Source organism: Hipposideros armiger, unplaced genomic scaffold (assembly GCF_001890085.2).
Source record: "Hipposideros armiger isolate ML-2016 unplaced genomic scaffold, ASM189008v1 scaffold_77, whole genome shotgun sequence".
NCBI classification, from domain to species: Eukaryota; Metazoa; Chordata; class Mammalia; order Chiroptera; family Hipposideridae; genus Hipposideros; species Hipposideros armiger.
The window spans coordinates 2,927,668-2,949,848 of record NW_017731427.1 but is presented as its reverse complement, the minus strand read 5'-3'; the positions used below and the strand labels follow the sequence as shown (position 1 = coordinate 2,949,848).

The following is a 22,181-nucleotide window of genomic DNA, read 5'->3' as shown; positions in this document are numbered from 1 at the left end:
TTGCATAAAATCCAAGTGAGTTAAGAATAGAAGCATTTAGTTAGCTAGCCCGTTAGATTAAATGCCAGGATCTGAATGGCTCCTCAGATCGGAATGTGGGGCCTGACAGGAGCTGAGGCTCTTCTGTTGAAGCAGCACGTCCCTCACTTTTCATCAGTATGTCTTCCTGTCACGTCGGAGCAGGTCCGATGTGTGCGCGTAGGCTCGTGCGAGTGGGTGTTTTGAGTAGCCGGCTTGGTACCTGCTGGAGTTTGAAGGATACATTTAAAGCTGAAGTGTAGAAAGCAAATCATGTTCAAGGGCAAGCCCATCCCCGATTGCTGCGTCAGCCCCTTCAGCAAGACACCCACACTTCTGTTTATCTCCCCGGAAACCATGGTGGCGGGAGGGCAGCGTTCTGAGGCCTTCACCTCCTCGGAACAGAGAACAGGACAGTTCAGGAAAAGCCACAGGGGATGCGTAATTGGGGTGCCATCAAGGTGCAGGTTCAGCGGGACACACACCTAGCTGCTCAGAGCCTGTGCTATGAAGAACCGGGGGATTTGGGACTTGACTACATTTAGCCATTGAAAAACAGTTACAGCTGTCACCTCTCACCAGTCTTAACATGACTGTGGAATAGAGCAAATCTCGTTTTCTCTGAAGAAACGAAGGTGTTTTTTTAAAATGTTGGGCTGCAATTTGAGAAATATAATTTTTATCTAACTTGCCGAAGACGTTTGTACCTCATGGTTGTATACTTACAGTTTGAGTGGAAAACCTTTTTTTTCAGGCAGGTGTGTGTACGCACATCGTAGACCGTCAGGGCGCACGCTCATTGTTGCTGTCAGACTGAAGTGTAGCAGGGACCACATACATTGCCTTCTGTCCGCTTGTGTTAGAATGCACAGAACTTCACTTTGCTCAAGATGACAGCATGTCTTCAGGGACATGTTGGCATCCAGAAGGCACATTTATGACAAAAAATATTAACAGGGTTTAATTTTTTTAAAGAAAAGTGAAATCCAACCATAACTTCTAGTCATCTCATTCCCATTTGGGGAATAATAAGGTCTATGTATTTTTAATTTTTTATTCACTCACACACCTATGAACACACAAACATGCACACACACACCCACGTGTGCATGACCACCCACACGCCCAGGTATGCGTGCAAACTCACATATGCACTCACACCCATATATACACCCCACACCCCCACATATGTACACATGCACACGCACACGTATACACACACACATGCACACACATTCATATGCACACACACACCCACGTGTGCATGCACTGTCACACATGCACACATTCACACACACCCCATATGCGCACACTCATGTACACCCCCATATGCACGCATGCCCGTGCGGCAGCGCCTCCTGTCCTCCCTTGCAGGTGCAGCTGTGAGCGTCGTCAGGGGGTCCCCTGGAGGTCTGTAGGCTGCTGTGAATGTCCTCCCTCTGACGGCAGGACACATTGTGTGTGCTCACAGTGTCACACCCCACACCGTGTGCCAGGCTGAGGAAGGGCGGGGGAGTGAAGGCAAAGCTGTTTTGACACAAAAAGAAACAGCAGAAATGATGATTTGGAGTCTTTGTTTTATTTGATGGGGAGAAATGTCATTTATTTCTGTAAGTAATTGTAGAAGGAGAGTTTTATACTGCAGTTACAATTTCCAAGTACACTCATTCATCAGCTTTCCGGGGTGGCGGCGGGCGATGCAGACGGAGCTCAGCGCCCAGGGCTGGGCTTTGGTGGCGAGGATGACGCAGTGCTGAGCTGACTTCATTTTCTGCGATTCAGTAGCCTTTCTCATAACAGCCTTTTAGGCTAAAAATTGTATTCACGCACCTCGGGAAGTATGGAGTTCTCATAGTTTCATCACTAGAAATAAAAAAATTTCTACGGATATTGTAGTGCATTCTGATACATTTGTGCTCACATGAGCTAAACATTTCAAAGAAAAGTGTAGCTTGTAATGAAAACAAAAGATTGTGACAAATAATTAGCTAAACTCATAAGTTTTCTGAGTCCCTCCCTCTCCTTCTCCCTCTGCCTACGTAAAAATATTTAAAAAGCATCTAGGAAGGCAATGATGAGAACTCACTGATAACAGTAAAAATAAACCTGATGATTACAGTAAGAGAATGATATTTTCTGACACGACAGTGTGGATGTAACTTTGATTCAGAAACCATTATTGTTATGAAGGGAAGTTCAGGAAAGTCAGGTGTTGTGTGACCTTGGGTTAAGCTTCCAATCAGGTATAGAAATAATTATGTAGGATATCTTAGCTTGTGGTGTAGCCTGCTGGTACATAATTTATATCTGGCTGTAGCATGTTTACCGATAAAAGTTCTTCTAACAGTGAATTAAAAGTTGGCCTCTGGGCAGTACCTGTGGGTCTGCATGTCCGTGCCCCAATCCTCCAAGACCTGACGTCCCCGTCTCTTCTTTTATCCTTTGTGTTTATGAGAACAAGCTACTGGCTTCGAAAATGGAGACGCATTTCTGAGACATAAGCTCGGTGTGGGGTTCTGAGACTCACAACGCTTTCTGCCCTATGTCTCACGTTCATGTTCTTGGGCCCTTGGCGGAGGCCGGCGGAAGTTCCCCTAACAGAGGCTTTTGCAGGGAGCAGCCTGGGTGGTGGGACAAAGTGACTGGCTTTGGAGGCAGGCGCTGTTGGTTCTTTGTGATGGCCACGTGCACGGTGTACAGAGAGCATGGGTTGCATGACTGAGTCACCTTTCTTTGTATGTGTTTCAGCTGCTTGGAGAGCTAGGTCATGCTCCGGTGACCTCTGTGGATTTCTAAATGTCATCAATCAGGGTGACTCTTAACTTCTCTGCTGAAAGTCTCTTCTGTAGCACCTGGGGGGGAACCCAGCGTTCAGGGCCTGATTTGCTAACATTGGTTTTGTGGACTTGGACTCAGCAGAAGGTCTTGGTGTGGTGTGTACCTGTGCTCGGAGGTAGAGGTGATAATGAAAACATGGCGTCTCCCCGCGCTTTGCACAGGGCTGCACGGCTCAGGGATGGCCAGCTTTTGACTTTGTGCAGCAAGGGAACATCTGCACGCGTGTTCGCACACAGTAGTGGGAGTCACATCCCTGTGTCTCACCAGGTTCATACAAGAGCCGTTCACTGTTTGCACTTCTCACTTCATTGTAACTTGTCTTTTAATGTTTTCAAGATTCGCCTATATTTTGTCTCTACTTTTTCTTCCTGGCATTGCTGACAATCAAAGAAAGTTTTTGGTCTTTTTAATCATGGTTTAAGCTCTAATTTGGGCTATCCCACTTGTTAAACCACATTGTTGTAACACTCAACAAACTCTAGACATAATACTACTGATGGGAGGGGTCTCGGAATGAGGCGTCTTTATTTCTCACTTAACTTGAAATTAAATTCTGGGGCAGTGAGAAAAAGGAGAAATTGTATGTATTTTAAGGAAGTTACCTGTGGATTGCTAATGAAAATTAGAATTGGGTAAAAACCATAGGCCATTTTACTGCAATTCTTAAAAATGGCTTCTACTGGGTTTTAAATAAAGACTAAATCTGGTATAAATCATGCTTTAGCAAGCCAGTACCTTAACGATTCGTATGGGGCAATGAAAGTTTGCCAAAGTGACAGAAAAATGTTCGGTCATGTCACATCAGAGAAGTGCCTTTTCAGCTCTGCTTGGCCGAGTGTCAAGCTTCCTGCAAAAACATCAGGACTTGTGCTTGTAAATTGACATGTACCCTGTTTGTAGTTGAATGCACTTTCCGAGGACGAAGGAATGAGTTCTGGACCCATATCTGCCTCTGCTGCACTTTTTATTTCCCAGTATGTTCTCACTTTCATGAAAACCACCTGCTCTCTCCCCAAACCGAGGTGAAGTTACTTTACAAGTGATCAATTATAAATTTGGAAGAAAGTGTGTTTTGCAAGATTCTACGATGACTTGAAGCTGTGCGTTTGTCACTTAGGTGTGTCCCTTTTGTGGATTGGCCCCTTGGAATAAACGTATTTTGATATACTGGCCATCTGTTTGTGGAGATCACATTTGCAGGTCTACAACCTAGTTTGATGTAGATAAACATGTAATTTGGTATCTTTGTAGAGTTTCACCAGGTGGCAATACAATAGCGGAGCTTGGTATTTGCTGTAAGCCGGTAACCAGGCAGGGACCAAAGACCTGTGTTACGCACTTGTCACTTTCAGATATGCATCCCCTCTTTCACAGCCAACTCTCAATTATGCTAATGAGGGAGAGAGAGCGTAGGTAAACAAAGTTCCCCAGCCTTTTGCTTGTCATCTAGTTCCACTGCCCCCCACGCGGCCTTGGGAAGAGCTGCTCACCAAGAAGGTGGCCTCTGCTCCCTGCCAGTGTCCCCTCCCTTCCTCCTTCTGTGCCATGGCAGAAGTCATAGTACTCAGGGAAACGGCTGGAAGGCAGGCAGATGGACAGGCCTGGCTAGAGCAGTTCCCAGTGATCCACGGGTTGGAATTCGCGTCTGGGTGTTAAGTGCGCCGTCCACACCGTGATACAGGCCAGTGATGGGCCAGTTTTCATCAGATGAGGTTGGTGACTTTGTCCTGATTGCCCCCAATGACGTGACGTTCCTAATCCCTTGTGAGGTTACTCTGAGCCAGGGGCCTTCTCACAGCCTGTAAGGACAGCCTGCCCTGTGCATTTTCTATGGTAGTTCATTTTCAGAGCATGCAGGGCGTGAGGAGGAGGAGGCCATGCCTGATAATGACGATGACAATGCTGTCATTTCCATGGCCACTTCCTACAACCCCACAGACACCAGTCATCGCCCAGTTGGTTGCACTGCTGGGGAAACCGAGGCCCCGAGGAGGAGAGTGACTGAGTGTGGGGGAAACGCTGTCTGTAGGTGACTGAGTGGGGCTCCTTCCTGGGTCACCCATCAGTCTGTCCCTTCCGTGCATCTGTCCTCACGGCGTGATGATGATCAGGGTCTGTCCTTCAGTGGGAAACCGCAGCAGTGGGCTCATCAGCCTGGGCCCTCCAGAGGCAAGCGGAGTGCTGCCAGCCTCGCCCGCCTTCCGCCCTCCCAGCCCAGGCCCAGGTTTCCTTCCAGCGGCCCCCACTCACGCCCTTCGTTACTTCGTGCACCTGCCTTGTGTGACAGCTGTGGCCCAGGGGGCATCCGTGTGGCCCATGACTCCCTGGTCCACTGTGACGAAACCAGAGGCCTCCTCCTTGGCCTAATTCTGAGCCAGCATCCACCTGGTCTTGTTGTCAGGCTCCGCAGGGTCCAGGCTGGGAATTTCCACCTTCACAGCCCTTGTCCTGCAAGACCCAGCCTTCTCGACCTCCCCAGGCCCAAACACTTAAAATGAAACCCAGTAGATTCTTAATTCTTCTGAGGAGTCTGGCCCTGGGGTGTGACACCCTCAGCCGGGGCCCAGTTTGGGGAGGCGGGAGCCACTGCGGAGTGGCTTGGGCGCCGCTTTCTCAGGACGGGGCCTGGAAGCGAGGCAGGGCGGCTTGAAGCCCAGCACTGACTAAGGGGAGCAACTTGCTGGGAGAAGCCTGGGGTTAGAGGTCAGGGCGGGGTGTGCCGGGCTGTTAGGGCTCGGGAGAAGAGGGGTGCTCCAATAGCTGTTACTACCATTGCTGGGGCCTTGGAACCGAGCCAGCCCTCCGAGATTCTTGGAATGGAGGGCTGGCTGATTGCTCACAGAATCAGTGTGGAACGCCTCGTGGGCCCCTCCTGCCCGCCTGTGAGGCAGTGGTGGTGGCTGTCCCGTCGTCTGTGTCCTCACGTGGCCATGAGTGCTCTAGAGTAAGGGTGACACTGGCAGCACGTCTGCTGGAGGGTGGGAGGGATGTGCTTACAGACACCTGCGCAAGGGGACGCGCTTTCTTCAAAGCCGATGTACCGTTTCGTTTCACTCAGGGAAGGGAGCAGGAGAGCTGGCGTCAGAGGGGGCCCAGCGGGGCAGGCCCAGGACAGCTGGCCCCGGTCTGTGCTTCCTCACGCCCCTTATAAACTAGAGTTGAAACGTTAACGCAAAAAAAATAGGTACAATGAGCTAAAAGAAGGTGCTAGAATAGGAAAACCGCCAGATAATACCAACTTCTCAGGATGAATACGCTGGAAGGGTGTCTGATAAAAGTATAAGCCCTAGAAGTTTGCGAAAACCCGGGAAGCGTGTCGGCTGCAGGCTGATGTGATGGAGCCGTGACCACGGAGCGGGTGGTGGAGGGTCCCTGCAGCGGCCGCCGCCAGCTCCCTGGAGGGGACACGAAGTGCAGGAGCAGAGCAGGAGCGGGGTCTGGTGCTGGGCAGGCTCTTCACAACTGAAATCCCTCAGACAGGAAGCCGAGCGCCATCTGCACCCCGCATTGTCCCCTCCCCCCTTTGCTTTTTAATATTAAAGAAATAAAAGTAGCAACGAAGCCCTTCCCACATTCCGGCCAGGCCAGGGCCTGCCTTTCCCAGGCCCCCTAATTCCAGGGTCTGGCTGCTGGCTGAACATTTGCTTCCAGCTATTTTGTTCCAGAAATGGTGTAAAATGGCTAATCCATGTTTGTTAAACTGAAAACAGCAAATGCGATGTTGAAAATACAGGTATTTGTCAAGGGCTGCTTCACTCAGCCCTTCACCTGTGCGTCCATCAGCCAGAAAAACCACTATTAACATCCTTTCAAAGGGATTTCCCCTGTACTCTGCAGTTTTGTCTGTTGCCTTTCTCATCGAATGATTTTGCACGTGTCATGAAAGCACACTTTTACATGTTTAGATAGTATTGCATCACAGGAATAAACTTCAAATCACCAAACCACCGCTTGGGGTTGGAGGTTTAGATGGGGGCCAATTTTATGCGGAGTAATACCATACAGGACACCAGTGCATAACGCTTTTTCGGTGTTTCTTACCTTCTAGACTAGACTTCCAAAACAAAAGGCATTGGGGCCCGAAGGCGTCAACGTTCACACATTTCTCTCCTTTCACTGTCTTTCATCAAGATTCATTTATAGCAGCATGACTGGCACGTGGGAGGTTTCTAAATTCAGTGATACCTTGGTTTGCAAGCATAATTCATTCCGGAAACATACTACTCGTATTGCAAGACCTCACTCGTTTACCACGTTAAAATGTATTAGAAATGTTTGCTCGTCTTGCGGGACACTCACAAACCACGTTACTTGCAACCCAAGGTTTTACTGTACTTGGTAAGGAATTACTTGGGGTCATTAATTCATTCCAAGACATTGACTGGAGGTTTCGCTGGCACTGAGGTGCTAACAAGACAAAGGACAGTCACTTGGTTCTGATGGCGGCAGAGTGGACAGTCCTTGCACTGGGAGGCAGGTGACCCAAATCCCAGCCCTGTGTCCACTGCTTGTTCCCTGTGTAGCTTGGGCGGGGGGGGGAGTCGGGCAGCTTCTCCAAGACGCCGTGAAGCCACCTGGCAGGGTTGTGTGGCTGACATGAGTGGGTGGAATAAAAATGGCCCGCGTAGCAGTGGCTGGGCAGCGCTCGGCAGAATCAGCTGACTGAGAGAGTGCGCAGACTCACTGGGGGGACAGACAGGTAAGCAAGCATCCCTCAGATCCGTGGAGTGTGGTGAGTTCTGTGAGGGGATTGCGAAGCAGCGTCGATGTCATCGAGGAGGTGACATCCGAGCCTCCCGTTGAGGACAAGTGTGTTCACCAGGCACAGGGTGGGAGGCAGGTGCTCCTGGACACATGGCAGGAAGGGCGGGGTCCCTGTAGGGCTTTGTCCCCCCTGCGGACCTGGATGTGACAGAGATTGTGACTCAGGGATCGCAGACCCTCTGGGCCAGCTCGGAGGAAGGCGAAGACTGCCGGACAAGGAGGGGAAGGGGCCCCCCAGAAGGCTCCTGCAGACTCTAGAGGGACCGAATTATTGAGTCAGGGGGCAGTGTAGGCGGTAGGGCTTGAGGACAAGGCAGCACAGAGGCTCACCACACTTTTCCGGGCATGGACCACTCGTTTGGGCGGAGGAATTCCGTAAAACTGAGTTAAGAGACACCTAATTCAGAAGGAGCCAGCGTGCTGTCATTTGGGGAGGGGAGTGCTGGAGGGGGCAGGAGGAAACCATGCTGTCTGCACATCGTTTACTTGGGGGTGTCTGCGGAACACCCCACGTCACCACCAGTTCGGGTCCTAGCAGGTGGAGCTGCTGCTGTGCGCCAGACTCTGGACGCACCCCGAGGGCCACACAGGCCCTCTCTTCACCCGGCCTCCCCGAGCGGGATGGGGGTTTTGCAGGGTGCACATGGATGGGGTGGGCACACACTGGAGGAGTCATGGGAGGAGGTAAGATGGGCCCAAAAGAGGCAGCGGCAGGAAGTCGGCCCCGTAGGCCCGGAGATGGCGGGGTCAGGTCCTGCCTTTCCCAGGAGCGTGGCCAGGTGGGAGGGGACGGCAGCCGCCCCCACGGGGCCCTTGGGAAGGGGGGCATGCAGGGTCCCAGGCTTCATCTTAGCCACGCTGGGGCACCCCCCTTTCCCAAGTTGTCCCCCACCCTGGGCCTCTCACCTGCGGCCTGCCTGCCGTGCTTCAGTTTTTCGCTGGGACCTGAGTTCCAGGAGGGCAGGCAGATGGGGGTACCCAGGGAGGGGAGGGACCCCTGAAACAGGGTCCTCTTGTCAGGGCTCTCTGGCAAGGAGGCTGCCGCTGGCTCTGCGGTTCTGCCCGACACCCGCAGTAATCATCGCTCTGGGGCTGTGCGGTTGTCAACGAGACGCATGTTGGCTCCACCTGGCAACTTCCTGGTGTAGACTGGACTGTGTCAGGAGGAGGATGGGGTGTGGACGGATGACACTCCACTCTGCTGGGACACGGCCGGGGCTGGCAGATGCCAACTAACTCATGCCTGGGCTGTTTCAGGCCCTGAGGTGCCATCCCTGAGGGTGAGGACAGGTGGGTGCTGAACAAACCCTGGAGGAGTGGTGGCAAGTTCCCCGTTTCCTTGTTCCCAGAGTTGAGGTGGAATTTGTTTCACTACTCAGCACACTGACGGGCACGACTCTGGGGCAGGAGGTGGGAGCCCCCATCTCCCAGCTGAGCAGATTGGTCCAGATGAGTCGCTAGGGCATGTGTCTTCCCTTCCTGAGCATGGATGGACTCCATCGCCAGGCAGCGCACCTCCAGTGTACGACCTCCTAGGAGTGTGCCGCTGGAGCCAGCTTGGGCCAGGGAGCCAGGCCAGCAGCCAGGACCTGGCACCTCCATCTGTGCATGAGCTTGGCCTGCCCAGGACGCCCCGGAGCCTTCAGCTTCACCATCCACAGAGGCAGGTCTGTGACCCAGCCAAGGCCACCCACGCCAGGCTTGCTCAGAGATGAGACTGTCACCAGTGCTTCTGGAGTGGGGCCCAGGGCTCAGCGCCCACACTGTGAGCCCTCAGAACCTGTGACAATTATGGACAAAAGGAAAACATGAATGGACTTGACAATCATTTGTTAATTTGGTGAGCTTTACATTTTACAGGCGGGCATAGGGTTATGTAGAGCGTTACCCACATGCCGACACCTGAAGTTAAACCTTAGGTCTCGCACTGTTGATGATTTTTCACGTTGGCGGCGCGGTATTAACGGGTCTGTGGTTCCCAGATTTGTTGGTGGGCTGCTGTTCTTGAATCAGATGTGAGCACGCATGCTCAGACTGCTCACGCCTTCCCCCAAATGTGGAAATGGGCCCTCGTGCAGGAAAGCGTGGTGCGTGCGGTACCGGGATCCCCCCTTATCTGCGGTTTCACATTCTGTGATTTGTTACCAGTGGGCAACCGCGGTCTGAAACTATTAAATGGAAACTTCCAGAAATAACCAATCTGTAAGTTTTAAATTGCAGGCTGTTCAGAGTAGCGTATAAAACCTCACTGTGTCCCCCCCCCCTCGGGACATGAACCATCCCTTGCTTTATACGCTCCCCACCCATTTGTCCCTTAGTAGCCATCTTGGTGATCAGACTGACTGTCGTGGCATCAGTGCTTGTGTTCAAGTCACCCTGTCTCTATTATTATAATTGTTCAATTTTATTATTATTGTTGTTAATCACTTACTGTGCCGAATCATAAGCTAAACTTTATGACAGGCATCAATGTATAAAAAAAAACAGTAGGTAGAGGGTTCAGTACTGCCTGCAGTTTCAGGCATCTACTGGGGGTCTTGGGAGGGACCCCCGCGGATACAGGGGCGTGGCTGTATTCTGACGGGCCCGGCTGAATGGCTGATGCAGTTGTCATTCACTGCGTGAGTGTGTGCGAGTGTGTGCGTGTGCTCACAGGTGACTGGATGCCCACGCCCAGGAGAGCTTGCTGCCTGCATCTCAAGTTCTCCATCTGCAGGTGCTGACGGTCTCCTGTCGCTCCTCCCCGGCCCCGGGCAGCCATGATGGTCCCTGTCTCCTGTCAGCCATCCCTGAGAACGCATTGCTCTTTGCCACATTCCCTTAGGATCCGGCTCTGATAATGTGATAACGAGTGATTATATTTAATGAGACACCCCTCTCAGGTCATATCAGCGCATTTTAATAGGGCCTTTCTGGAAAATATCTTAACCCCAAGTTTCCCAAGTAGTTGATGGAACACTGATTCAGCTAGTTATTCCCTCAAAGATGATGATGATTAATAATAATAATAATGACAATAATAATAAAATAAAATACAGTGATCACATAAGAGACGATGCATGCAATTATCTCCCCTTGGGATTAACAAGATATGTCACATATTAAAGGATCTGAAATGTCCTGCGGTAAAAAAATCAGGTTTCATCTAATGATTCACATGCCCTCCAATCCTCTGATTCAAGTGACAGCTGTCAATATCCTGTGGTTTCCTTTGGGAAATGCTGCCTGCAGCCCAAGAAGTCACTCTGCTGTGCAAATGTAGCCTGTACTGGGCCTCTGCAGCACACACGGTTGTCCTTGTTGGAATTTAAAAAATAATTATTGTGGTAAGATACTTGTAACATAAAAGTTATCATTTTAACTATTTAAGTGTCCAGTTCAGTGGCATTAAGTGCATTCGCATTGTTGTGCAGCCGTCACTGCCTTCATCTCCAGAATTTCATCTTCCCAGACTGACACTCTGTACTCATTAAACACTAATTCCCCACCCCCTTCCCCAGCCGCTGACACCCACCCTTCTACTTCCTGTCTCTATGACTTTGTCTCCTCTAGGGACCTCATATATGTGGAATCATGTGGTACATGTCCTTTCATTTCTGGCTGATTTCACTCAGCATAATGTCCTCAGGGTTCATCTATGTTGTAGCAGGTGTCAGAATTTCCTTCCTTTTTAAGGCTGAATAGTATACCGTGTTTTTTGTTCATCCTATCTTCTATCAGCAGCCATTGGGTTGTCCCCGCCTTTGGCGCTTGTGAATAATGCTGCTTTGTACTACTTGGGCTCTTTGACATATGTCCGGTTGTCCCCATGTGGGTGACTTCTGCTCCGGCCAGGCGGGGGGCTGCTGGTGCTGTGCTGTGTCCTCCTGTTTAGTGATGACCGGAGCATTTTTATCGCTTGCCATTGAGGAGTATTTTTGTTTATGGAGATCACATAACACTGACTGTGAAATATCCTGCCCTAAAAGTTGACAGACAGGTCCCACGTGATGGGAAGGCATGAGGGACTCGCAGGCCATTGCTTTGGAAAGGAGGAGCCCCCCGGAGGAGGTGGCGGGCGGCCCCTCCCTTCGCGCTTAGCTTCACCAGCCAAACGGGCATCTTCATTAGGGGGAAGACGTGCCTTTCAGCGGAGGCTGCTCCGTTGAAATGCGTCCCCTTAGCTCTCCTGGGTGAAGCCTGATGTCTGCCGCCGCGTTGCGAGTGGGCAGTTCTAACGCAGGGTGGCCGTGCAGCCTGGGAGCTGGGGTGAGGCGCATCCTTGTTAAAGATCGTCTAAGTGCCGGGGCGGCCGCGTCCTTGAAGATGATTCACGTCTCACCTGGTGTTTCCTTTCTCTCTCCCAGCTTATGTTCCCGAGGAAGAACTGCAGGCGGCGGAAATAGACGAGGAGCCCGTGGAGGAGGATGGGCTGTCTCTGGACGTGCAGGAAAGCGACTGTGTGTGCCAGGAGGACGCGGAGATCAAGGAGGCGCAGAGCTACCAGAACTCGCCGGTCAGCACCGCCACGAACCAGGACGCCGGCTACGGGTCGCCTTTCAGTGAGAACAGCGACCAGCTGGCCCATTTCAAAAGCTCCTCCTCGCGAGAAGAGAAGGAGGACCCGCCGGGCGCAGACAGCGCCGCCTACCCGCAGGACAGCTTGGCGCAGATCAAGGCCGTGTACGCGAACTTGTTCTCGGAGTCCTGCTGGTCCAGCTTGGCTCTGGATTTGAAGAAGTCCAGTTCCGCCACCAGCAACCCCGATGGCGGCCCGAAGGAGAGCGCCCCCCCCGCGCCCACGCCCCCCGCCACCACCGCAGCGCCCGCCTGCACCACGGCGAGCACGCCCAGCTCCAGCTCCAGCTCCAGCTCCAGCTCCAGCACCAGCACCAGCACCAGCGGCAGCGGCAGCGGCAGCTCGGGCTACGACTGGCACCAGGCCGCCCTGGCCAAGACGCTGCAGCAGACGTCGTCGTACGGGCTGCTGCCCGAGCCCAGCCTCTTCAGCACCGTGCAGCTCTACCGGCAGAACAACAAGCTCTACGGCTCGGTGTTCACCGGCGCCAGCAAGTTCCGCTGCAAGGACTGCAGCGCCGCCTACGACACGCTGGTGGAGCTGACGGTGCACATGAACGAGACGGGCCACTACCGCGACGACAACAGGGACAAGGACTCGGAGAAGACCAAGCGCTGGTCCAAGCCGCGCAAGCGCTCCCTGATGGAGATGGAAGGCAAGGAGGACGCCCAGAAGGTGCTCAAGTGCATGTACTGCGGCCACTCGTTCGAGTCCCTGCAGGACCTGAGCGTCCACATGATCAAGACGAAGCATTACCAGAAAGTGCCTCTGAAGGAGCCAGTACCAGCCATCACCAAACTGGTCCCTTCCACGAAAAAGCGAGCCCTTCAGGACCTGGCGTCCCCGTGTTCCCCCGAGCCAGCGGGAATCGCGGCAGAGGCCGCGCTGAGCGAGTCAGCCAAGGACCCGAAGACCGCCAACCCCTACGTGACGCCCAACAACCGCTATGGCTACCAGAACGGTGCCAGCTACACGTGGCAGTTCGAGGCCCGCAAAGCGCAGATCCTCAAGTGCATGGAGTGTGGCAGCTCCCATGACACTTTGCAGCAGCTCACCGCCCACATGATGGTCACCGGCCACTTCTTGAAGGTGACCACCTCCGCCTCCAAGAAAGGGAAGCAGCTGGTGCTGGACCCTGTGGTGGAAGAGAAAATCCAGTCCATCCCTTTGCCCCCCACCACGCACACCCGCCTTCCCGCCTCCCACATCAAGAAACAGCCTGACTCGCCGGCGGGGTCCACGACCTCAGAGGACAAGAAGGAGCCAGAGAAGGAGAAGGTTCCCGCGGCCAGTGACACGGAGAAGAAGATCAAGGAGGAGAGCGAGGACACATCGGAGAAGTTTGAGCCCACCACGCTCTATCAGTACCTCCGCGAGGAGGACCTGGACGACAGCCCCAAGGGCGGGGTGGACATCCTGAAGTCTCTGGAGAACACGGTCTCCACGGCCATCAGCAAGGCCCAGAACGGCGCGCCCTCCTGGGGCGGCTACCCCAGCATCCATGCCGCGTACCAGCTGCCGGGCACTGTGAAGCCGCTCCCGGCTGTGCAGAGCGTGCAGATGCAGCCGTCCTACGCCAGCAGCGTGAAGTCGCTGTCCTCAGAGCACAATGCGCTCCTGCACTCCCCGGGGAGCCTCACGCCGCCGCCCCACAAGAGCAACGTGTCGGCCATGGAGGAGCTGGTGGAGAAGGTCACGGGCAAGGTCAGCGTGAAGAAAGAGGAGAGGCCCGTGGAGAAGGAGAAGGGCTCACCAGCCAAGGCCGTGTCCCCCGTGGCCAAAGAGAATAAAGACTTTCCGAGGACGGAGGACATCGGCGGCAAACCCCAGCAGAAGAAGGGACCTGAGGCAGAGATGGGCAAAGCCAAAAAGGACGGTGCGGTGGACGCCCATACCCCCAATGGCACCGAGCCTCTCAAAGCCAAAGTCACCAACGGCTGTAACAACCTGGGCATCATCACCGACCACTCGCCAGAGCCCTCGTTCATCAGCCCGCTGAGCGCGCTGCAGTCCATCATGAACACGCACTTGGGCAAAGTGTCCAAGCCCGTGAGCCCCTCGCTGGACCCGCTGGCCATGCTGTACAAAATCAGCAACAGCATGCTGGACAAGCCCGTCTACCCCGCCACCCCCGTCAGGCAGGCTGACGCCATCGACCGCTACTATTACGAGAACAGCGACCAGCCCATCGACCTGACCAAGGCCAAGAACAAGCCCCTGGTGTCCAGTGCGGCCGACTCGGTCTCGTCGCCTCTGCGGGAGAGCGCGCTCATGGACATCTCCGACATGGTGAAGAACCTCACGGGCCGGCTGACCCCCAAGTCCTCCACGCCCTCCACGGTGTCCGAGAAGTCGGACGCCGATGGCAGCAGCTTCGAGGAGGCGCTGGACGAGCTTTCGCCCGTGCACAAGAGGAAAGGACGCCAGTCCAACTGGAACCCCCAGCACCTCCTCATCCTGCAGGCCCAGTTCGCCTCAAGCCTGCGGGAGACCCCGGAAGGGAAGTACATCATGTCGGACCTGGGCCCTCAGGAGCGTGTGCACATCTCCAAGTTCACGGGGCTGTCCATGACCACCATCAGCCACTGGCTGGCCAACGTCAAGTACCAGCTGCGGAGGACAGGGGGGACCAAGTTCCTGAAGAACCTAGACACAGGTCACCCTGTTTTCTTTTGCAACGATTGTGCCTCTCAGTTCAGAACTGCTTCCACATACATAAACCACCTAGAGACACACTTAGGCTTCAGCTTGAAGGATCTGTCCAAGCTGCCACTAAATCAGATTCAAGAACAGCAGAATGTCTCCAAAGTTCTGGCGAACAAAGCCTTGGGCCCGGCGGGGAGTGCCGAGGATGACCTGGGCTCCACATTCCAATGTAAGCTGTGCAACCGGACTTTTGCAAGCAAGCACGCAGTCAAACTGCACCTCAGTAAGACCCACGGCAAGTCCCCGGAGGACCACCTGATCTATGTGACAGAGTTGGAGAAACAGTAGCGTCCAGGTATGCAAGGGACCGCGGCACATTGCACTAAACGTCGGCTTCGTACTGCACTAGGCCTGGCCTGAGCCTCCGAAATCAGCCTTTCCTATGTTGCCGAACTGCCTGTCTGGACCTTGGTTTTTCTTACACATATTTTGTAGTTATATTTATATGCTCTTTGTCCGATTGTGCATGTTATTTTTCTTTTTCCGTGAGTCAAAAGTCTGACCTTTATTTTCAACATCTGTTCTTGATGTTAAGCTATCTTTTGTAGGAAATAGTGGGGCACACTACTCAGAGACATTTACTTAGCAGGAAAGAAAGACACAAATAACAATGATAAAAAGACATCCTAAAATTACAAAGTTGCCATGACAATAAAGGTCACAGAACCTAGTGTCAAATTTAACCCTTCGAGGACTGTAATCGCATCTCTGTGCCTTTCACTCAAAAAAAAAAAAATGAAAGAAAAAAAGGCTTAAAGGCATTTCATTCAGATCAAAAGCTGTGTCAGACACAAAACTTATTTAATAATTAAAAATGAGCTTTTATATGCAGACTGGTTTGTGAAGGAAGCATGCATGCGGCTGTTGGAAGACAGAACGTTGTCTAGGACTTGCTGGGTTAGGAAGCCACAACTTTACACGTTTAAAACAAAAAAAAAACAAAACAAAAAAAACTAACAACAGCAAACACCCCAGTTGCCACTATGCCCAAACCCTCTGGATGCTGAAAAAAAAATGCCACTTTTGGCAAAAAAAAAGTATGCAAGCTATTATTTAAAAATGTGTAAAAATGCTATTTCTTTTTTTTCCTGTAAAATACTGCGGTTTATAGTTATTTACAAATGTAAGCTTTGGTACAAGCTGACCTTTCTATAGCGTGCTGCATTGGTAAACGAAAAAAAACAAAAAATGGGGCAAATGTGGGAGTTCTTTCCTTGTAAATTGCCAGCATCAGCTTAAAAACTCCTATATGTTACATAGCGTACCATTTTAATCTATTCAACTTTCTTTGTACCTTCTGGCTGTATGCTTTCTCTTTTAACTTTTTATATTGTCATTTTATATTAAATTTCTGTGTATATAATGTAAAACCACAATTTTTGAATAAAATTTAGTTCCTGCAGCTTGATTTAAATAGAGAAATTTTACTGGCACTTGCATCTTTCCAGATGCATGTATATCAGACAAAAATAAATAAATGAAAACAAAGCAAGCAATGCACTATTAATTATACGTTTTGATGTTCTATCATTAATATTGTACATTTGGGTTCACACAATTAAATCCACTGTGTTCTCAACTGTAAAATAAATCCACACGCAGTTCTTGATTTACGTAGATTGTCATGTCGTCATTGTTTTGCCTGGGAGATGTTACTTCAGCAATAAGAGGCATTGCTTATGCCATCAGCCACCAAAAAGTCTATTCAGAATTACCACTTGACGATTTGTGTGCTGACATGCATCACTCAAATGATAAGCATTGCCTTTTTTAAAATGATAATTAAAATTTTTAACTGCACTCGGCGCTGCTGAGTTGAGCCATTGAGCGATGGCTGTGTTGTACTGAGATAAAATAAGGACCTTTGTTCAGAGAATCCTCATGGACTGTTTACAGATGTTTACAGTGATCCTGTCTGGATATGTGAGGGCTAACAATGGGATTAGGAGGGTAGGTCTCCCAGCAGCAGCTGTGACCCGGGGGCCACAGGACTAGTCTGCATTACTCTGAGGGGGAAAGCCTGATACCTGTGCTCTTAAAAATGCACAATTTAAAAAAAACGGGCTGCCCTTTGATTCTGTGTTTGGGACCAGTCCTCCTCCTGCAGGATGCTTTGGGGTGCCTAGGGGACCAGCAGCACGCTGGGCAGGTGAGGGTTATGACCCCTGACCCCTGAGGTCCAGGGCTTCAGTCTGTATCCAGGGAGACACTGATGCCAAGGCACCTGGCCTGTTTTATCCCCAGAAGAACTTCATGCTGTGGCTGGAAACTTTCTCTCCTCCCTTTAGCTTCAATTTTGCATAAAAATGATACCCTGAGACAGGGTAGCACTCCCAGCGCTCTGTTTGTTCAGAAGCAGCCTGGCCGTTGTACTAGTCCCACTGTCTGCCTGTTGCCCGGCCGGCCACGCTGCTGTCTCCCTTAATGATTGTGGGAGAGCAGGCCAGGTCGCCTTCTTTACTTGGCCTTGGTACGAATGCGCAGACGCCAGCGAGCTTTGCCCCGTTCCCTGACTTTTTTCATCGTAAATAGCTCCGTTCTTTAGGAGAGTCAGCCATTTAGACATTTTGGTTCAATTACTGGGTGATTATGTACGTCGGGCGCAAGGGGTGATGGAGAAGAATAACAATCAGACCTACGGAGGAACGTCTGGTCTTTGCCTAATAACCCTTTGAAATTACGTTTATTTTACCACAGGCCCGCAAATGCATGAGCACGTGATTTCCTCTTGATAGTCAGAGCTAGAAGCAGCAGGTGAGGTGGTGTGATGGGAGGTAAAGAGCCCTGAGGAGGCGCTGCTGGGTTCAGCCCCAACCAGCAGCCGCTGAGGTGACCCGAAAGCTGCCTGCAGCCTGGGTTCTGTTCTGACGCTGGGGCCTGGGCCCAGGATTAGGGGTTTTCTTTATGAATTTTTTCCTTTTCTAATTCATCAACCACATTGCTATCTTGTCGTCAGCCCTAGTTTCCCGACCAGTGGAGAGAGGACCGGGTCATCTTACTACCACTCAACGCTGGTAATGAAGACGGTGTCCCCGTGCCATTTATTGAGCTGACTCTGTGTGAGGGACTGACTGTTCTGAGGCTTTGCACACATTAACTCATCCGGGCCTCAGCCCAGTGTGTGGGGGTCCTGTTACTGTCCCCCTCCTTTACAGGTAAGGAGTCCCAGCCCGGCACCAAGACTGGCCCGAGGTCCATGGCTTGATTGACAGAATTTGAACTCTGAGCCCAGGAGGATTTGTTCCTGGCCTGTGCTATAGTCACCCCCCTTTGCTGGCCCCGGGGAGGGTGTGGGATGAGGGCCAGAGCTGAGTGTTTTGGGCGATGATGCTGACAGAAGGGACCTGAGCAGCCACCCCGGGGCAGATGTGCATTCTTCCAAGCGCTGCCCGCTGTGGGCCACATCCGGTCGCAAAATGGGCCAGCTCTATCTTCTGTTGGATCTGAAAAATAAGTTGAAATAATGTTTGTTATGAATTTGTAGCAACTTCAGTGACTACAGATCTACCTAGTAATATGAAAACTCAATTTGTATCAATGCAGATAGATTGAATAACTCAGGGCACCTCTAATTTGAGGCTTTACTTGACAGTGTGTCTGCTTCCCTTAACTGTGTTTGGATAGACGTGTCCATCTTCTACTTCTTCTAGTCTTGTGCATCCATGGAGTGGGCTCTGCACTCTCCCCGGAGCCCTCCCTTAGCCCAGGGGACCAGGTCCACAGCTGGAGCATGACAGATGATGGCCCTGAGCAACTGGGATGAGCTGGCCGCCCGCCCACCTGGCAGGCTGGGAGGGCGGGGGAGTGACCTGGCCAGCCGGCATTTTCGTTTGCTCAAGCTGACATGGTGCACGTCCAAACGTAACCTTCCTTAGGCCTTGTGTTTAATAACTCGCCAAATATTTTTTTCCTTTACCTGTGGGGTTTTAAAAGTTGTGAAATGTTCCTCAGAATGTCATTGCGTGAAGATGTTTGTTGTTATTTAGTCAATATTTAAAGAGATATAAAGCCTATGACAGGTAGGCAATAGTTTGTGTAAGACAGACAAACTTTTAGGAATTACATGCAAAAATAAGTGATTAAAAACGTTAAGATTTATGTCTCTACATTTCTGTATCTGGTAATCTTTAAAAAGCTGCTCATATTAGTCTAAAGCATATCTAAACTTCTTCCAAATTCTCAGAAACTGTCCATACAAATAATGGGTTCTGCTTTTTTCCAAGGTAAAAGTTTTTGTTACTTACTTTATTATTTCTCTGAAGATGCTGGTGACCATTGAAAACCAATTATTGAATTATAAACTTAAAACACACCCCAGAGTAAAACTGGGAGACTTGTACTTTTTTCATAACTTTTATTCAATAAAGGAGTACATAGTCATTGCAGAAAACTTGGAATACAAAGAAATAAAGGAAATAAAAATTAACTCTTGTTTTCATCTGGAGAAAAATCACTTAGTATTTTAATGCTAGCATCTTTTTTTTCTGTGTTTCTACAACATGGAGATCACACTTATCACACTTTTGTACTTTGCTTTCTTTACTTGATAGTAGATAATGCATATTTCCCCATTGCATTAAATATCAAAAATTTCTAATCTTACTAAGATTAGATTACTATGGTATACTTAATCAATTCTCCATTAGTTAGAATTTTAAAAAGCAACATTTAGATTATTTTCAAGTTTTCACTATTACAAATGAGCACACAGAACGTTCCACTCAATATTTCTGATTATTTCCTTAGAACAAATACCTAGAGTTGTCATTTCTGTGTCATAGTGTGACTTGATAGCTGTGCCCAAATTGCCCACAAGAAAGCTTTTCCAGCTTGCACACCCAGCAGAAAGGGACTGTTTCTCCATACTATTCCTTTGTGAGCACAAGGATTTTTTCTTTTTAATTTCTGTCCATTTTTACTAATTGGCCAATGTAATCTTGATGTCTGAATTTATAGTAATTTTTGTGTTTATTGCCTATTGATGTTATTTAAAGGAATGATGGTTTAAGAGGATATATGATATTTAGGAGTGCTTTCGCATGAATTGTGATTTCATTTAAATTCAGGTGGCCAGTATGTGTATTTTGCAGACAACAGAGAGGAGAAAAGGGCTTATCTGAGCCACCCAGCTCCCTGTGGTGCCACGCCTGGCACCAGTTTAGTTCACTATACCACAACTCATTAAAATGCGCCCGATGACATCAAGGAAATAATGTACCTAGCACTGTCTTTCAATTGTCTGACTTGTAACAGGGAGAAAAGCTCCAAATTCTGTGATTTCTATTACTAATTTACAAGTGGTATTGATTAGGAACGCAAAGATAATCTCAATAAAGTGGATCACCCAGGAAGAGGAGATTGGATCACCTAGAGTGAGTCCACACAATGACAACACTTGGATGAGAGTTACAAGGCAAGAGAGAAGGACCACTTCAAAAGTCTGCGTAAGGAATCGCTCCCACAGGCTACTTTGTTCCAGAGCTAAAGTTCAATTGCTAACTGGAAACCTAATGTCCTGGACCCAGGTTTCTGGTGGGATTATGTAGAGGCCCACACAGCGGGGAAGTCATGTCACCTTGAGATGAGGAGGTTCATAAGAATATACAGCAATAAGTGTCTCCCCCAACAACTATTGAGAGTTGGCCTATAACTAGTCAGTCATCGTATTTCTTAAGTCACACAAAAATATTTATAATTTGGTCTGACTGGTGTAAAGATTGTCTGATCATGTGTCATGAAGTAACTGCCTTCCACCAGTTGAACAGATAATAGAAGCGGTGGGCTCACATATGTCATCACATTTTGTTAAACTATTTGAGATATGGCATACATCATATTTTTTATTGAGATATCATTGACATATAGCATTATGTTTCAGTTGTACAGCATAATTATTTGCCATTTGTATAAATGATCATCGCAGTAAGTCTAGGTAACATCCATCAACACAACTACACATTTTTTTTTTCTTGTGATGAGAACTTTTAAGAGTTACTCTCTTGGCAAGTTTCAAATATACAATCCAGTATCGTTAACTATAGTCACCACGCTGTACATTACATCCCCGTGACTTATTTATTTCGTAACTAGAGTTTGTGCCTTGTGACCACCGTCACCCATTTTGCCCATCCCTGACCCCTGCTTCTGACAACCACAATCTGTTTCATTTGTGAATTCTTTTTTTTTTTTTATATTCCACACAAGGGTAAGATCATATGGTATTTGTCTTTCCCTGTCTGACTTAGTTCATTTCATCATATTTAAATATAAACTAAAACTGCAGTTGTCAGGTTGGAGAGAATGTATTGCTTAAAAATGAATTTCAAAGGAGGCCTTTAACACTTAGAACGTTCTACACAAACCTGAAATCTTAGGGATGTTTTTCACTGAAAGCTTGTTTGACCAAAAGCTTGTTTATATTTCTTAAAGGGATTGAGGACAGTTACATTAGAATCAACAATTTCTAAAATATGTAATTAATAAGGATAACTTATTTTGCATAAGTTACTCTGCATAACTAGAACCATTCACCAAATTCTTCCAATCAACTCATACCCAACTGGATTTCCTAGGAGCTGTTACAAAGCAATCAATACCAAGATTAAAACATTGTTCTCCTTTCAGTAAATTTTTATGCATTTATGCATATTTTCAGAGTAATTTTTTCAATTTTATCCAACTGACTGAAACTAAGAATTTCTTTTTCTCTTTGCAGAATAATGAAATATGTGGGTGTATAATAATAAGTGCTATATAACAGTAAAACCAAGAAAAGTGGGACTTTTTGAATCCTTTGTGACCTGTGTAGTTTAAAATTATATATTGAATCATATTTCCAAGCCATGGCTTTCTGATACATGTCTCATGCCATTATGCCCAGTTTATGTTGATTAATAATTGATCCATCATTATTCTTACCAATTTCAACCTTTGCCTCTTTAAAGTCACTAAAATTATGGAAGGCAAATATTTCATTATATTTCAATGTGTTAACTTTAAGAGACAGTAGTACCCTGAATGCCTTCATTTCATTTTTTAGTATAAATTAGTGAAATCTAATGTCATTTTTAAAAATAAATTTGTAAAATCTGATGTCCACTTTCAAAGCCCTTTATTCCCCTTTTGGAGATTTCTGTCCTCGTTCTTTTCAAATCATGACATTCCCCAATCATTAACTTGGATATGCAACATTTCAGGACTGAGCACTCAAATATTGATCTATTTAATGGAACCGTGGGTTTTGCACTGTTGAATGGCATGATAAATGACCGCATCTCAAAACTGGACTCTAGGCATC

General features: G+C 49.1%; 1 protein-coding gene across 2 annotated transcripts in view; it reads left to right on the top strand.

The window, feature by feature from the left end:
- The window catches only part of TSHZ1 (teashirt zinc finger homeobox 1), a 55,602-nt gene extending 39,105 nt beyond the window's left edge, over positions 1-16,497 (top strand). For both annotated transcript variants that reach the window (XM_019643406.1, XM_019643407.1), the window contains one exon: positions 11,967-16,497. In XM_019643406.1, coding sequence (XP_019498951.1) covers positions 11,967-15,172 — 3,206 coding nt within the window. In that variant the 3' untranslated portion in view covers positions 15,173-16,497. The remainder of the gene's footprint in view (positions 1-11,966) is intronic.
- The last annotated feature ends 5,684 nt before the right edge of the window (positions 16,498-22,181 follow it).